General features: G+C 37.8%; 2 protein-coding genes across 2 annotated transcripts in view; both read left to right on the top strand.

Moving 5' to 3' along the window:
* The window catches only part of GSL10 (glucan synthase-like 10), a 35,114-nt gene that overhangs the window by 10,344 nt on the left and 6,701 nt on the right, over nt 1-18,069 (top strand). Inside the window, exons 19-37 of the mRNA XM_008226847.3 lie at nt 528-588; nt 715-796; nt 1,179-1,228; nt 1,588-1,674; nt 1,776-1,861; nt 2,006-2,030; nt 2,695-2,789; nt 2,885-2,966; nt 3,080-3,240; nt 3,353-3,473; nt 4,377-4,474; nt 4,565-4,655; nt 4,762-4,922; nt 5,009-5,118; nt 6,573-6,707; nt 15,486-15,554; nt 15,652-15,835; nt 16,302-16,416; nt 17,464-17,583. Coding sequence (XP_008225069.2) covers nt 528-588; nt 715-796; nt 1,179-1,228; nt 1,588-1,674; nt 1,776-1,861; nt 2,006-2,030; nt 2,695-2,789; nt 2,885-2,966; nt 3,080-3,240; nt 3,353-3,473; nt 4,377-4,474; nt 4,565-4,655; nt 4,762-4,922; nt 5,009-5,118; nt 6,573-6,707; nt 15,486-15,554; nt 15,652-15,835; nt 16,302-16,416; nt 17,464-17,583 — 1,933 coding nt within the window. The remainder of the gene's footprint in view (nt 1-527; nt 589-714; nt 797-1,178; nt 1,229-1,587; nt 1,675-1,775; nt 1,862-2,005; nt 2,031-2,694; nt 2,790-2,884; nt 2,967-3,079; nt 3,241-3,352; nt 3,474-4,376; nt 4,475-4,564; nt 4,656-4,761; nt 4,923-5,008; nt 5,119-6,572; nt 6,708-15,485; nt 15,555-15,651; nt 15,836-16,301; nt 16,417-17,463; nt 17,584-18,069) is intronic.
* On the top strand, nt 12,609-14,716 carry LOC148921286 (uncharacterized). Its single transcript, XM_089044145.1, has 3 exons — nt 12,609-12,896; nt 13,005-13,233; nt 13,739-14,716. The coding sequence occupies exons 1-3, from the start codon at nt 12,609-12,611 to the stop codon at nt 14,563-14,565; spliced, it is 1,344 nt and encodes a 447-aa protein (XP_088900271.1). The 3' UTR covers nt 14,566-14,716.

Below are 18,069 nucleotides of genomic sequence, written 5' to 3'. Positions count from 1 at the left end.
GAAAGGAACTATTTGAGTCCAAACATGTAATGATGTTCATTAAAAAGCTTGAAATTTTTTATGGAGTTGCATAATTTTACTGTAATTTTGCCACCACAGTCCTGGTAGCAAGGTTGTTAAAATCAGGATTCTTTTGGATGGCAAGGTTTACTGTAAAAATAAAGTTTATAATAAAGCTGCTCAAAGTGTACCTTACTAGTGCAATGTTTCCACATGAGCAATTAGTAATTTAGTAATCTTTCAGCTGAAGCATTTTGTGTTACTTCTTCAATCTAATCTTTCCCAGTTTTAAAAACCATGGCTTGTCCATTTTTTTGTGGACAACTACCCTGCCCGTTCTTGCCAAAAAATACAAGGAAAAATATTTCACACATTTTTATTGTGTGCGGTGATGACTAATATTTTGTAATTGGTTATTTTCCATGTCCTCTTTTTACAGGTATTTGAATTCATGTAGCAGTGGTAATTTGATGTTTAAACCCACTTTAAGTTGCTAAGAATTCTTTATTTTTCTTTTGTCGTTGCAGGTACATGCTATTCTGGCTTGTGATTTTGAGTGGAAAATTTGCTTTTGCATATTTTCTGCAGGTTTGTTATGCTAAACATGCTCCCATGGCTGTGTTTTTTGACAAATAGTTATTTAATTTACTGTGAATTTTTTTTTTTGGTGTTAAAACATTGATTTCTAAACGCTTTCTATCTTTGTTTTCACAGATCAAGCCATTAGTGGAACCAACTAAGACTATTGTGACATTGGGTCCTATACGCTATTCTTGGCATGACTTGGTTTCTAAAAGTAAGCATCCGGTCTATCATTCCATGGATATTTTTGATATTTCAAATGTATTGTATTTTCTAATATATTCTTAGATGTACTTAATGAATACATATAACAACTTAAACTGAAAGTTTGGTGGAAAAGTTTTTAAAGGAGGACTGATTCCAACTCAAATTTGGAGCCATGCTATGATTCTTCTCTTCTGGAATTCCATTGAGTTGTCTAATGTGATATTATAAATCTTTAATTATATGATGGTATAAGCATGGAAGTGGATTGGGGTTACAAAATATTTGTTGTGGCAATAAAGCGCTCTTAGTTGCACTTTTAATTCTAGTAAAAGCACCTACAAGTTTTCCCTAATTATACCGCTGACTGTTTAAATACTGTGTGCTTGCAGACAATCATAATGCTCTGACAGTTGCTAGTTTATGGGCTCCTGTGATATGTGTAAGTTTGAATTCTGTTATCATCAATATTTTGTGTTTATTTTGATTCACTCAAGTCTGCAGTCATGCAACTTTTATGCTTATTAAACTTTATATTTATAAGATCAGTGTCAATGTTGACACGGGATCTGTTCTAAGCGGCTTTTGAAGCGTCGCAAAAAGGGCTAGAAAAGTAGTTTTAAATGGCAGCTAAAAAGTCAAAAGTAAAACTAGACGGATATTCTAAGGCATTTGCAAATTCTGTCCATAAGAGGAACAGGGGCATGAGAGAATTTATTTTCCTGGAACTCAATTCTGGTTTAATCGTGCTTTTTCTTTTTTCCTTCTTTCCTCTTGCTATGTTCCTCTCTATTCTTGCAGATTTATCTCTTAGATCTCCATGTATTTTACACACTTATATCTGGTGTGTGGGGATTCTTGCTTGGAGCAAGAGATCGACTTGGAGAGGTCAGTTATTGTTGGTTCACTTGAATTGTGTTATTACAGCTGATGCTTAATTTTCCATTATATATTACTTAAATGTTTCATCTTTGTATTATAATCTCCAGATAAGATCATTGGAAGCACTTCATCAACTTTTTGAGCAGTTTCCTAGAGCTTTTATGGGTACTCTTCATGTGCCTCTTCCTAACAGGTTATATATATATATATATATATATTTCATTCAATTGATTCGTTTTCTCATATAAATATTGATGCCACTAATCAATTTTTTTGTCTTTTATGTTTTCTCAAATCTTTGCATCTGCATGCTGTTTTTTTTTTTTTTTTTTGGCAGGACTTCCGATCAGGCTTCTAGTGAGGTGAGTCAGAAAAAGTGTGGAAAACATGAGAGCTATTATATGTTGAAAAATATAACTAATCATTAATTACTTTTATGTAGCTGAAGTCTGTTAAATCATTCATGTCTTATGTGAAGGGTTTTATTATAATATTTAAGTATATTGTAAAATTTTCCTTATTTCTCATAAATTTGGATGTGGCCTTTGATGGTCGTCTATTTTTGCATGTAAATTATGCTTTAATAGTTTCCTATATTTGTTATGTCAAGTTTAGTAATTGATTTTCATTATGTGATTATAGTTTTGATCCTTCTCGGGTCCAAAATTTATTTCTTGCATTCTTAACATCATTGTTCCGCTAAACAAATATTGCTCAGGGTTAGATTTTTCTTTGGAAAAACAAATACTGCGCGTATTGTTATGTGCGTGTTTCTTTGAGGGGTCTTTTGTTGTATTTTTTATTTTCCCTTCAGATAGTGGATTCGTTCTCCATTCTTTATAACTAGCTTTTCTACTTTAATAAATTGCTGTTTCTCTTCAAAAAAAGTAATATGATGTTCTTTGTTGTTGGTGCTTTGACATTTTAGATACCTTTTACAGTTGTAGTAATTCTTTTTGTACAGTTTTTGTATTCTGGACCATATTTGGGTATATAAGGGAAGCTTAATTGGGTTTGTGTTTCAAGGTCACGGAGAAGAACAAGGTGGATGCTGGTCGATTCTCTCCATTTTGGAATGAAATTGTAAGAAATCTAAGGGAAGAAGATTATATCACCAACTTGTGAGTGTTGAAATTATCCCATTCATTTTATTTTCTTTACTCTACATTCTTTGTACAACTGAGTGTATATTTTTGCTTTTTTTTTTTTTTCCCAGAGAAATGGAGTTGCTTGCCATGCCTAAGAACTCTGGAAAGCTTCCCATGGTTCAGTGGCCCCTCTTTCTTCTTTCTAGCAAGGTTATTTTTTTAAATTATTAATGTTCTGTATTTTTTAAAGTTAATGTGTTAATTCTAATGGAATATAGTACCACATAAATTTTGTTTCATGTAGTTACTATTTGATTATGTAGATATTTGTGGCCAAAGATATTGCTGTTGAGAGTAGAGATTCACAAGATGAACTCTTGGAGAGAATTTCAAGAGATGACTATATGAAGTATGCTGTCCAGGAGTGCTTCCTAACCCTTAAGCTTATCTTAAGTGAAATATTGGATGGTGAAGGATCAATGTGGTAAGTTTATCTTTGAAGATAGGATTGCTTTTTCTAATGTGGGTTCTCATGAGCACATCTTTGAGCTTAGGAATTAAAAACCTTATACTGTAATTATATTCCCTTTTGTCAGGGTTGAACAAGTGTACAAGGATATTCATGAGAGCATAGCTAAGAAAAGTATTCATGTTGATTTTCAACTGAATAAGCTGCCACTTGTGATATCAAGAGTTACTGCATTAATGGGAATTCTGGTTTGTATTACTTATTTGGATCCTTGATGTAATTCTGGTTTTTATTAATTGATGTCTTTTGTGACTCAATGCAACCTTTGCTAATTTGGTGAATAGTCTTTTTGCCCTGTGCAATTTTGGAGCATCTAGGTCGTTGAAGCAGACCCTTTTTCCCCTGTTGCTTTTTGCACCTGTTGATGTCTTGAGTAGATTGTTAGGTTCTTTGCTATCTTGTCAGACTTAAGAGTTGCTGTTTCCTAGAGCCTTGTTCTGTTGTTCTAGATGTATTTTAGCTGTATTTATGTTTTCTAGCTACTGATAGGTGCTGTGGACTTCATTCCTTTTTTTGTAGATGTTTCTTTTACTCAATGAATTATTGACTAAATCCTCCTAAAAACAAAATATCAACTAATATGTGGGAGTATCGCCCAATATTTTCATCCTTGCTCAGAGGGGGATTCTGAGTTTTTGAACTGTGATGCTTTATACGTTAATGTGATATTGTTATTTTTGAAGGCCTTTTACATTGTAATTTGTAAGTCATACGCATTTCTATTTATTGTACACGTGTGTATGTAATAGCTTGAATATAGGAAAAAATAAAAGGGAAATGTGATGGAGGGTTTTCGTCTTCAAATTCTTCTCTTTGCCCTTTCTGGAGACTTGGGTCTGAAAGTATGTGAAGTGCCTTTTAGGTTGGGTTAATACATTCTTAGAAATCTTGATCAGGGTTGTGTCAACTTTATTTGGGCGAATAAGATCTGCCATGTTTTAAGTTTGAGAGAGCAGCTCTCTCAAATTTAAGTAATCTTTTTGAGTTCTTTGTAATTATATAAAAGTTGATATTGTCGGATAATTATTTGTTTGTGCTTTATTCCATTACTTTGATTTATTTTCACTAAAAGCATATACTACATTATACAGAAAGGAGGAGGGACATCAGAACTGGAGAAAGGTGCAGTTAAGGCTGTTCAAGATCTTTACGACGTTGTGCATCATGATGTCCTTTCTCTTGACATGAGGTCAGTTAAACTTTTGATATATACTAGTGTGAACAGAATAGTAGTTTGATTCTCTTCTAATCTTATCACTTTATTAACTGCAACTTTCAGGGGAAACTATGAAACATGGAAATTGTTGTCAAACGCAAGGACAGAAGGTCGTTTGTTTGCAAAGTTGAAGTGGCCCAAAGATCCTGAGTTGGTATGTTTGAGTACTTTTACCTAATCTCTTCATTTCTCTGTTTATGTTTATGGCTGAATTGTGCTTCTGCTTCTATCTGAGAATTGATAGTTACCGTGATTTGTAGAGAGCGCAAGTTAAAAGATTGCATTCCCTGTTAACCATTAAAGATTCAGCTGCCAATATTCCCAAAAATCTGGAGGCCAGACGCCGGCTTGAGTTCTTCACAAATTCCCTTTTCATGGAGATGCCTGAACCAAAGCCAGTCCGCGAGATGTTATCATTCAGGTAATATGTTCTTCATTTCCATTGCTGCAAGATTAAGGTGTGGTTGATATATCTAGCTTTCTCATCTTTTTGATCATGCCCTGCAGTGTGTTTACTCCGTATTATGCTGAGATTGTGCTTTATAGTATGGCTGAACTACAGAAGAAAAATGAGGATGGAATATCAATATTGTTTTACCTTCAAAAAATTTACCCAGGTAGCATTTTGTTATCTTAGTATTATTGTTTCTGCATGTTTTATGATGTGGTTGATGTGCTTTCCTTCATTATTAAGCCCCCAGAGTTGGTCAATAAATTAGTTGCTTATCGCCAAAGTCTGCTCAGGTGATACATTATAGTTATAGTTATTGTTTAATAATTACAAGAATTGGCCTGGTTACCTGTGTTATATTTTACGGTGTTGTTCCCCTTCCCCTTTTAAAAACATAAGCATTTATGGAGTATTTTGTAAATCCTATGTTGCGCTGATACGGATATGGGTATGGCGATACGATATGCCGATACGGCAAATCTTCAAAAACTAGGATATGGCTATGGCACCGATACGGCGATTAAAATAATATATATTTTAAAAAATAATATAAATAGAAGAATTGATATTTCATCCATAATAAGTTCAAAACATTAACAAAACACGTAACTTCATTCAAATCTCCTTAAACAAAGCACAAATTAAACAAAACTATTACCACCGGCTTTACCATCTCTGTCAAGCGTCTTGACATATTTCCATAAAGGAGTATTAACCACACAACAGCTTATTAAAGAATATACAGCCATCCCCAGCTTATTAAAAGAATAAGAAGAAAACCTTGAGCTGCATAAGAAACCCACCCAAATGAATCTAAGATGGCGCCGGCGATGGGTGCGACAGCGATTGCTGGTGGGTTCTCTTCCTTCTTCCTTCTTCCTCCTTCCTTCTAGTTCTTCTTTTTTGGTTGCCGTCTGAATCGCCCAAAAGACCTAGCCTCTTGACAGAGGTAGGGTCTTTAAAATTCTAAATTTTAAGTTTACATTTTAACCTCAAATATTCAATAACTTTAAAAATCACCCCAAAATCACCCCATAATTTTCAAAATATTCTCTCTTTTACTCCTTGACATATCACGACCGTATCACGAGTGCATCGTGACCGTATTTATGGAGTATCGGAGCCGTATCACAAAGTCAACAGGCCAAAAGAGTCTACGATATGTATCGGTGCCGCATTGTATACGCGTATACCCCCAAAATTGGGGCAACAGAGTGTAAATCTAATTTTTTATGTCCTCAGCCTTGTACTGAACCTTAGGGGTGATATCACCCCACCTAACCCCCTTATTTTTTCTCTTTATATCTCTTCTTATAAACATCCTTGTTTGTTGAGGAAAAGATTGGGATATTACTAATAAGAAGTTGTGAATGAATATTTCAGAAATTTGGTTGATATGATTTGTATTTGCTGTATTTCAATGAAACAATGGCTAATGTTATGCTTCTATTTGTAGACGTTGACTCTCTCTCTCTCTCTCTCTCTCTCTCTCTCGGGGTTACAGCTATTAGGCAGATTATGGTCTACATGATTGGTCTTTCATGACCATCAAATTTTTACATTTATATCACAAGATTTTCTTCATTGTGTTGCCCGTAATGTTAAGATTTCTATTGGCAGATGAGTGGAAGAACTTTCTTGCCAGAATTGGCCGTGATGAAAATGCACTTGACTCGGAACTTTTTGACAATGCCACTGATATACTTGAGCTTCGGTTTTGGGCCTCTTACCGAGGTCAAACATTGGCCAGAACTGGTAAATACTTTTCTCAAGCAATGTCTTGGTATATTCTCGCTCACCCACCCATCCTCAAACACCTTTTTATTAGTTGAGTTCCATTTTGATTAATTTTCATTGTTTCTAGTAGAGTTTGTTTTAAATTTTCATCATCTCCTCACCTCTTTTGGTTTTGTTAGACAACTGTTTAGTTTGAGGCTTTCCTTGTTTTCATCTCCTCACTGACCTTGTTTTGCTTAAAATGTAGAGATGGTGTATTTGGTTTGGTCGGTAATGAATTTCTCATCTATTGATGCGTTTTTTTCTACAGTATTTTTCCTGGTACTGGTGGCCTCTAGTGAATTTACACTTCCTCGAATGCTATGATGTATTTAACATATGAATTAAATTTTTTCAGAAAGTAATTGGCCAAATAAAAAAATAAAGGAAAAGGAAAGAAGTAACTGATAAACAACATCATATATGCTTGAAGTAAAGAACTTCATGTATATATATATATATATATATATATGATGTTTATCGGTTACTTTTTTCTTTTAACTAATTTTGTCTTTGTCAAAATATGTCTGAGAAAATGTAATATTTTTTGTTACCTAATGTTATAGTACCATTATGCATTGAAAGCCCTTTGAAAATAGATGGATGCCATTTGGGTTTAATTGCAGTTCCTAACTAAATTTATAATTCATTTGGGTAGCGGACCAGTTGAGTTGCAGATAAAACTTATTACTTTTACACAATGGTTGATTTGGAAATTATTTATTTGTTATTATACTTTATATACCAATATTATTCGAACTGAAGGTCCCTGTAAGAATTAATGTTTTCCTACATGTCACCCTGTTATTGGAATTTGGAATGTTATTAGGTTGATTTGGATGGGTTTAGGGTTTAGTACAGGGTGGACTAGATAATAATCTGAGAAAAGAAAGGAAGATTTATACCTTATGGTGAGTGATTTAGTTCACAAAGAAGAGGTGAAATGGAGACAGAGGGAAAATTCAGTGGGCAAGAGAAGGGGACAGCAACACTAAATTTTTTCATCGGATAGCAAGCGGCAGAAGGAAAAGAAATTTTATTCAGAAGCTGGAAGTAGAGGGTTCTGGTGTGGTTGTCAGTGAAGGGGAAATTGAATCGGAGATAATTAATTTTTTCAAAAATCTATACAGCAGCAATGCAGAGGCGGGGTGGTGTTTGGTGACAATTTAGAGTCTTTATGAAAAAGTGTATGTCTATTCATCAAGAATTGCCCATTATATGGACATAATACAAGTTAATTAGGAAAGAACACAGGTTGATCTTTAGCCCTTAAAATCAGCTAACCTACCATATTACATTTATCTAATTATAGCCTATAGCTAGTATATCCTAATTAAGGAAAGAATCTGCTGGTATTTAAATTTGTATAATCGGCTGTCAATCTGCTGACATTAATCATGTAGTTATTTCCTTTGACATCCCCCTTCAAATTGATGATGGTGAATCGAGAAGCATCAATTTGCATACGAGGAAATAATGGCGCTGACGTGGCATGGATTTGGTGAAGATATCGGCAATCTGCAGAGTAGTGGAGACATGTGGAAGGGTGATAGTTTGATGATCATAGGCTTCTCGGATTGAGTGACAGTCAACCTCGATGTGCTTGGTGCGTTCGTGATAGACGGGGTTGGCTGCAATTTGGATGGCACTTGTGTTGTCAGCATGCAGTGGAGTAGGATGAAGTGGATTGAACCCAAGCTCTGTGAGGAGACCACGCAACCAAATGATCTCGGAGCACGCAGCAGACATGGTGCGATACTCTGCCTCGGTGGATGATTTGGAGACGTGGTCTTGCTTCTTGCATTTTCAATAGATAAGCGCTTCACCAAGAAATATACACTAGCCAGTAGTAGATCTCCTGGTGTCTGGGCAACTGCCCAATCAACGTCACTATAGGCTTGGAGCTGAAGGGAAGAATCTGTAGGGAAGAACAAGCCACGACTAGGTGTGCCAAGAATATAACGAATGATGCGGCGAACGGCAGAGAGATGGTGATGCCTTGGGGCTTGCATGAACTTGCTGATAGTGTGAACAACATAAGAGATGTCTGGTTGGGTGATGGTTAGATAGATAAGACTACCAACCAGCTTCCGATAGGTAGTAGGATCCTCAAGAAGCTACCCGTTGTCACGTTGATATTTCACATTAAGTTCCATGGGGGTGTCAACTGAAGTAGTGTTGGTGAGGTCGGCTAACTGAACCATATCTTGATTGTACTTGTGCTGATGCAAGAAGAGACCATGAGGTTGATGATGGACCTCTAAACCCAAGAAATAAGTGAGCTGACCAAGATCTTTCATGTGGAAAGTAGAATGCAACAAAGTCTGAACTGGAGAGATTGCCTCCAAGTCAGAGCCGGTGATGACGATATCATCCACATAAACAAGGAGGACAACGATACCCATGGATGTCCGTTGTAGAAAAAGAGAGGAGTCATACTGACTCTGAGTGAAAGAAAAACCAAGCAAAATGGAGCGAAACTTTTCAAACCATACTCGCAGGGCCTGCTTCAGACCATACAAAGAACGTTTCAGTTTGCAAACATCATTAGGTGAGGAAGTAGGCATACCAGAGGGAAGTTTCAAGTAAACTTCTTCCTTGAGATCACCGTGGAGGAATGCGTTATTGACATCCATTTGATGTAAGGGCCATGATTGGGATGCAGCAAGGGCGAGTATGGTGCGGACAGTGGTCATTTTGGCGACTGGTGTGAAGGTCTCATCATAGTCGAGACCATATTCTTGTTTGTTGCCAAGTGCCACTAACCGAGCCTTATAGCGATCTATGGATCCCATCAGAACAAAGCTTGACAGAAAACACGAACTTACTGCCAAGGGGTTTCATGGAGTAGGGACATGGAACAACGTCCCAGGTTGGTTTTCCTCAAGTGTGAGAAGCTTGGTGTCAACAGCTTTCGCCAACACTTGTGCTTCATGGCCTGTGTATAAGATGAAGGAAGAGAAACAGAAGACAAGGTGGCAGTGAAGGATGAAAGAGGAGAGGAACCAAACCTATATGGTGGTCTACGAACTGAGTACTTTGTCTGAGAGGGTGGTGCGATTCTTTGGAGCAGGAGCAGAATCGGGAAGGAGCTGGAGGGGTTGGGGAGGTCTTTGGAGGTGGTGGAAAGTGGCGGAGGAGCGTCGTTGATACACTAAGAGAGGCTCGAAGGGACTGGAGAAGAGGTATTTAAAACAGGAGCTGCAGAAGAGTTAGTAAACATAGGCAAAACAAAAAATGAAGGAGAAAAGGGGTCCTGATGTGTGGGAAAAAAATACTGATTTTCTGGAAAGATTACATTTCTAGAAACTCGAATGCGTTGCAAAGTTGGATCATAGCAAAGAAAACCTTTCTGGTGGACTGAATATCCTAGGAAAGCACACTGAATTGATTGAGCCGTGAGTTTTGTGCGTTCATGTGCAGGAAGATGAACATAACAGACACAACCAAAGGTACGAAGGTTGGAATAAGATGGAGGGCGACCAAATAACTTGGTGAAAGGAGAGTTGTGGTGCAATGTGGGAGAAGGCAACCTGTTGATGAGATGGACAGCAGTGGAGAGAGCTTCACACCAAAAACGAGAGGGCGTAGATGACTCTAACAGGAAAGTGCGAACAACATCAAGAAGGTGACGGTTCTTCCTTTCAGCCACCCCATTTTGTTGAGGTGTTGAAGGGCAAGACCGTTGAGAGATGATGCTTGTGAGTCTGTAGGAAGTCCTGAAACAAATGAGACATATACTCACCCCCATTGTCAGAACGAAGGATTTTGATATGGGCCGAAAATTGAGTCTAAATATATGCATGAAAAATCTTAAAAACAAAAAGACTTCATCTTTAGAATGTAGAAAATATATCCATGTGAAACGGCTATAGTCATCAATAAAAGTGACAAAGTATTTGTAATTAGCATGAGAAGTGACTGGTGCCATACCCCACACATCACTATGTATCAAATCTAACGGTTGGACTACATGTGGTGTGTGAATAGGAAATGGGAGTCTTACTTTTGCCAAGTTTGCAAGAATTGCAATCAAATTGAACAGCACTAAGAGACGGTGATTGTTTATTCCCAAGAAAACCAAAGTTTAGTAAGTCATGAAGGACATTAGAGTTTGGATGTCCGAGACGTTTATGCCACGCTCAGTAATCAACATGAGTAGAATTACAAGAGACAAAGGGTAAAAAAAAAGACAAAGGTAATTGAAGAGGAAAAAGAGGTCCCACTTTAGGCTCCCTCGCGATCATCCTCCCTGACTATTGATCCTGCACAACACAACCAGATTTAGAGAATTCCACTTTGCAATCATTATCAACCAACTGACCGACAGACACAAGATTGGTGGTAAGACCAGGAGATACAAAGACATCAGTGAGAGAGGAAGAAACATCACCAGTGGCCGTGATAGGTAAATGATTGCCATCAGCAGTATGAATTTTGAGATTTCCAAAATATTTGTTTACATTGATAAGAGAATCAGCATTGTTTGTCATATGATAGGAAGCCCCGGAATCAAAGTACCAAGGAGATGATGTAGAGAAGGGTTTACCTGAGAGTCCTAAAGCTGAAAATGCAGAAAAGATCATTTGTTGAATCATGTCAGGGGTCACAGGTTGAACAGGAGCAGGAGCACTTTGTGTCGTGACTGCATCACAGAACTACCAAAGACTAGAAGAGCCAACGGAGACAATATATGCGGTCTCTGATTTCTTAGGGGGTCGAGGACATTCCTTGATGATATGGCCATCGTTTTTGCAGTAGTAGTAGAATTTCCGGGAACAATTTGCAGCATAATGACCAAATCCCTTGCAACAAAAACACCGAACAGTGCTCATATCCCTGCCTCGTGGCTTACCTTGTCTGCATAGGCCACAGGAATGATGCACCGCCGTTCCATGGTGGTTTGAGTGAGAATGCGTTGTTCCTCGCGAAGGAGATCATTGAGGTGTATCCAGGAGGGGATAGATTTCCGGTTCATAAGATTGGATCTGGTGCCTTGAAATTCAGGTCTCAGTTTCATTAGAAATTGATCCCTCTAGGTAGTTTCATGGACAGATTGAACAAAACTAAGACGTTCGGATGGTAAGTCAGCATAAACTATATCAGTGTATTTAGCCCAAAGATTATTGAATCTAGAGTACAAATCAGAGATAGAAAGGCTGTCTTGTTGGAGAGCAGCCAATTCATGTTCGAGCTGGAACCGACGAGCAGTGTTTCGTTGACTATAGATCTTCTTCAGGTAAGTCCACATCTGAGCTGCAGTTTGAGATGATAGAAGGTTCAAGATGATATTAGGTTCGACAGATCCTAAAATCCATGTCATAACTTGAGCGTCCTTGACTTCCCACTTGGCGTGCTGGTCTTTGTCTTTGTTTTTGTCAGGAGCTGGGTTACTTCCATCAACATGTCCCCACGCTTCCTTACCTTTGACGAAAATCCCGAAGTGAAACGTCCAAGTAGAGTAGCTCTTGCCATTGAAACGAATCAGAGAAACCCTAGACTTATCCGAAGACATGATGTCAAGAGAACTTGATTAAGAATAACTGAGACTAAGGAACTTGGGAGCGAGAGATAATTTAGAGCTATAGCTCTGATACCATGATAATTTAGAGTCTTTCTGAAAAAGTGTATGTCTATTCATCAAGAATTGCCCATTATATGGACAGAATACAAGTTAATTAGGAAATAACACAGGCTGATCTTCAGCCCCTAAAATCAGCTAACCTACCATATATACATTTATCTAATTATAGCCTACAGCTAGTATATCCTATTTAGGGAAAGAATCTGCTGGTATTTAAATATGTAAATCTGTATAATCGGCTGTCAATCTGCTGGCATGTAGTTATTTCCTTTGACATTTGGAAGGTTTGAATTGGAATGCTATTAGTGTTAGAGGAGGCTGAATGGTTGGAAAGGCCCTTTGAAGAGGAGGAAGTTGAAAGGGCTGTTTTTGACTGTGGGACAGATAAATCGCCAGGTCCAGATGGGTTTTCTATGCTTCTTTTCCAGTCTTGCTGGGATATTGTGAAAGAGGATCTTATGAAAGTCATGGTGGACTTCTTCAATTGTGGTATAATCAATGCGATCACAAATGAGACGTTTATTTGCCTCATTCCCAAAAAGAAGGAATCCATTAAAGTTAGTGACTTCTGGCCTATCAGCCTGGTGACAAGTTTGTATAAAATGGTGTCGAAAGTTTTGGCTTCTAGATTGCTGGAAGTTTTGGGCAGCACTATATCTAGCTCTTAGGGTGATTTTGTGAGGGGTCGGCAGATTTTGGATGCTGTCTTGATTGCCAATGAGGTGGTGGAGGAAAGTCAACAGCTTAACAAGTCAGGATTGGTGTTCAAAATTGACTTTGAGAAAGCCTATGATCATGTGGAATGGAGATTTGTAGATGAGGTTATGAATAGGAAAGGCTTTGGGGACAGGTGGAGAAGCTGGATCCAGGGATGCCTAGAGACGGCCAATTTCTCTGTGATGATTAATAGAAGACCTAGGGGTAAATTTAGGGCCTCCAGGGGTTTGAGACAAGGTGACCCGCTCTCCCCTTTCCTGTTCACTTTGGTGATCTACGTGTTAAGCAGAATTATTTAGAAAGCTCAAGCTGCTGATCAGATTCATGGACTTTTTCCGAGGTACGAGCTGGTGGAGGTATCCCATCTTCAGTTTGCCAACGATACCATTTTTTTCATAGAAGATAACGAAGAGTATTGGAATAATCTCCTTCAGATTCTGGAATTGTTCTGTTTCGTGTCAATTATGAAAATCAACAAGTCGAAATGTTCTTTAGTTGGTATTAATCTTGACGATGGGCTGTTGACTGAATTGGCAGGGGCTTGGGGCTGCGAAGTGGGGGCTTGGCCTATGACGTATTTGGGTCTTCCCCCCAGAGCGATCAAGTTCTGGGATCCCGTTTTGGAAAAGGTGGAGAAAAGACTACAAAAATGGAAGAGAGCCTGCTTATCCAAAGAGGGAAGACTCACAATGAATCAGGCAGTGTTGAGGTTTGGATGGGCAAAAAAACCACGCTGTGAGTTGGGAGATTGCGGGTAAAGCAAAATCTTTTGGAGGGTTAGGGGTGGGTTCGTTGAAGGCTAGAAGTGCGGCTTTGCGGGGCAAATGGTTGTGGCGATTTCCTAATGAACCTCACGCCCTTTGGCATAAAGTGATCAGAAGCATTTATGGAATGGATACAAATGGGTGGGATGCTAAACCCGCGATTCGAGGGTCTTGTCGCAGCCCTTGGAGAGACATCTCTAGTGGCTATAATTTGTTCCTTCAAGGCTGTGTTTTCATGGTAGGAAGTGGAGTTAGGGTCAGATTTTGGGAGCACGATTGGAGCTGGGGTGGTATTTTGAAAGAGGTGTTTCCAAGACTTTTCAATTTGTCCAGGAAGCAAAATCACAATATTTCCTCACTTGTGGACTCGGATGCGTTTCCCCTCAGCTGGGATTTTGGCTTCAGGAGGTATCTCAATGAATTGGAGATTGTAGAGGTGGCTAGATTGCTGGACTTATTGGAGGGGGTGAGGTTGGTCACTTACAGATTGGATAAGAGAAGATGGAAGCTAGACCCCTCCGGTCTATTCTCCTGTCATTCTCTCTGTTCTCGTATTCAGAATGTTGATGAAGGGGAGGCTTTCTCTCCTTACACTCAAATTTGGAAAGCCAAGACTCCTCCGAAAGTTAAGGTTTTTGTGTGGCAAGCGGTGTTGGGAAAACTAAATACAGGTGATACATTACAGAGACACTGCCCTATAAGGCGGGGAGAGTGTGGACCACCTCTTCCTTCATTGCCCTTTCTCTCTAAAAGTTGTGGGAGACATTATTGAAGGAAGTTAACACTGTGTGGGTAATACCGAAAGGCTGTTTCGAACTTTTTTCCATCAAATTTGATGCTTTGGGAAGGGGAAAGAAAGCTAAAATCCTTTGGGGCAGTCTGATGCAGGCAGTGATCTGGAACCTTTTGGCTGGAACATAACAGGAGAATCTTCGAGGATTGTAAGGGAGTGGGAGTGGTAGAGTTATGGGATAGAGTGAAGTTTTGGGCTGCCCTTTGGGCATCAACTTCCCTTGCTTTTAAGGATATATCTTATCCCACAATTATGAGCAATCTGCTGGCTGTAGTATCTTAAGGGGTTATCTTTTGATTGGGTGTTTTGTTTTTCTGTGTTGAGTGGCCTTGTGTTTGTTTCACTGGTTACTGTTTTTTTCTTTTGTCTGTGTTATAAATGTCCTCCTTTTTTATCCTTTCAAATTTTGAAAAAAAAATGTTTCTATTCAAAAAAAGAAAAAAAAGAAAAAAGAAAAAGGAAAAGAAAAATTATTTTCGAAATTGGTATTTTCAAGCTCAATAACCAAATATACATGCACTCCTCCTCCCTTATGTTTTTATGAAGGAGAAGTGCGTGCTGACTTTTTTGGAATGCTTTTAACAGCTCCTTAAAAAGAATTAGAAATTTGGTTAAAAACCGGAACTGAAATTCTTGGTAAACCGAACTAAGGTGATCTTGGTTGGTTATGGTTTTGAAAAATCATTACCAACATCATATGCCTGGTTAACGGTTTAGGTGTGCCCGCCCCTATTTTTAGTGGTTAGTAAGGTCGACACGGCTACATTGTTCTTGGCTTTCATAATTCCCTTTGTACTCTATTAATGCCATTTAGTTCACTCCTAACAGATACATGTGTGCATGCTTGTCTTAGTGAATTCATGGTTTTCTGCTAAATTGTTGAGTTGTGTGATACGCAGTTCGTGGGATGATGTATTATAGAAAAGCTCTTATGCTTCAGACCTATTTGGAGAGAATGAATTCTGCAGGTTGGCAGCACCTTTTGTTTTTATTATTATTACCACTGCTACTGTTTTTTCCCCTATTTTATCCTGCTTTCTGAGCCATTTCATTATGTTTTGGCAGTATCAGATGTGGAAGCTGCAATTTCTAGTAATGACACAGCTGATACGCGAGCATTTGAGTTATCTCCTGAAGCACGTGCGCAGGCGGACCTGAAGTTTACATATGTACTTACATGTCAAATATATGGAAAACAGAAAGAAGGGCAAAAACCTGAGGCTGCGGATATAGCGTTGCTGATGCAAAGGTGAGTAGTTGCATAGAGCTAAATAACAATGGGAAAACCGAGTTATCTTTCATTGTTCTTCACATTTTTGAATTTCATGTGCGTGGCTTCTGCAGTCCTATGTGGTTTTTGTGTGTGAGATTTTTTCTTTTTTGTTGGGTGGGGTTGGTGTGAGGGTGGCAACATTGTTGGACAGGAGTGTTGGGATAGAGTTCGACCGTCACCTATTCTTTTCCTTAGAAATACAAAATTATTATTAATCAAGACAGTTTACAAGAAGAATGGGCGAGAATTAGATTCCTTGTCTCTCTTAATTGGGTGGTAGTTTTCCATTTGCTGTTCTTGGACTGTTGCTGATCCATCTCCTTGTAATTTTGTTGTTCTTTCCAATGAAATTCTTTTTTGTAAGTTTCTTATTGGTGCATATGTTTGTAAAAATTATGTCTGTTCTTTGCACATCTAACTTTGCTATTCATTTTGTTGTTAGAAATGAGGCTCTTCGGGTTGCTTTTATTGATGAGGTTGAGACTTTGAAGGATGCTAAAGTGCACAAAGAGTTCTACTCAAAACTCGTGAAGTCTGATATCAATGGGAAGGATAAGGTTCAATAATCTTTATTTTTCTTCTAATTTTTGTTCTGCTTACAAGCTCAAGTCCTCTTTTATGGTTTTACGGAATCAGTTATTGGGATTTGCATCACTTTCTTGAGTTTTTTACTTTATTTATTTGGATTTGTTCACTAGTTCCACTGTATATAGTTCTGGCTCCTCGTTCTGTGTATGTCAGTAATCTTTATTTTCATATTAATGCTTCTTATTGGCTCTTTTGCAATCTTTAATGACAAATTAACTATCAAATTTCACTCTTCTTCTTACTGTCTCTTTTCCATTCTTTAGTGACAGTTAATGTATCTCTTAATGATATTCTTTAATGATATACCACATAATTTTACTTTGTCCATTTAATGATCATGCCTAAATTTTGGGGGGAACATATTTACCATTCTAATGTATCTCTTATATTTTTCAATTTGTAGTTTTTTTTTATTTTTTATAAATTTATTTATCCCATCAGGATTTTGGCGGTTCAGTTATTAGGGGTTTGCAACTCTTTCTTGAGAGAGCTTTTGGGATTTGTTGAGTCGTTTGATTAAACATATATGGGAAAAAGACACAGGCGGTATTTTTCTGTTCTGGCTCCGTGTTTTGTTTATCATGATGTTATGTAATAACTTGTGAAAAAATAGTTGATGACCTGGCATTCTAAGCAGATGGAACCAAAAAATAATAATTCCTAGTCGGTATTGCAAATGCTTTGCCAAATGAGGATTTGAGATCTTTCTTGTGGAACTAACTTTTAAATTGCTTGGTTTGAGAACTTTTAATTGGATTTTTTTTAATGCCATGCAAGAATTTTTCTCATTTCACTTTTTATTACCACAAGCTCTTGCAGTTTTTTTCTCAATGTCAAATTCGTAAACTCTAATGCCAATCAAGATACTTGTGTAGTTTGATTTTGTGAAATTGCTATATGTGGTAGTTTTGGGTTAGAGGATGTTATAATAGATATGCTTTAAGAAATATGTTACCTCTGTGCACTCATGTTGATATTATGTTTGTTTTATGTTCACTTTCACTTGGATTTTTCAGGAAATCTACTCCATAAAACTGCCTGGAAATCCGAAACTTGGTGAAGGAAAACCTGAGAATCAAAACCATGCAATTGTATTTACTCGTGGAAGTGCAATTCAGACAATTGATATGAATCAGGTAACCAATTGTTTTTTCCTCTTTTAGATGTCTCATATTTTGTGCTATGGTGTCACTCTGCTAGAGATTTTTGTGGTAATGCTAAGAGACTCATACCAAGCTAGTTTAGACTACTTGTTTACACTATATATTTGGTGCGTTTCTTCCATCTTGGTTGTTAAAAGTTATGATCGAAAAATTGAAGTGGTTGAGGGGAATATGGCCAATTCAAAAAGATACCATGCCAGCTGTAGTAAAATAAACAGGAGGGTGAAATTTTGTAAAAGGGTAAAATAAACAGGAGGGGAATATGGTCAAATTTTATTTTGGGGTTGGATGGAATGTGTAAACCAGCCTTTAGCTGGATAATCTGCTTAGAATATGGTCTTCCTAAAGCTGCTATTCACAATATTAGCACTTTACAAGCACAATTGCTCATGCAGTTGGCTAAACAACAGCTCCTAGGTCAACTCAAATTGATTATAGTTCTGTGAGTCATTTAAATGC

The sequence above is a fragment of the Prunus mume genome, linkage group LG1 (assembly GCF_029339155.1).
Source record: "Prunus mume cultivar Tortuosa linkage group LG1, ASM2933915v1, whole genome shotgun sequence".
NCBI classification, from domain to species: domain Eukaryota; kingdom Viridiplantae; phylum Streptophyta; class Magnoliopsida; order Rosales; family Rosaceae; genus Prunus; species Prunus mume.
The sequence above is the reverse complement of the archived record's forward strand: the minus strand, read 5'-3'. Positions and strand labels throughout refer to the sequence as shown.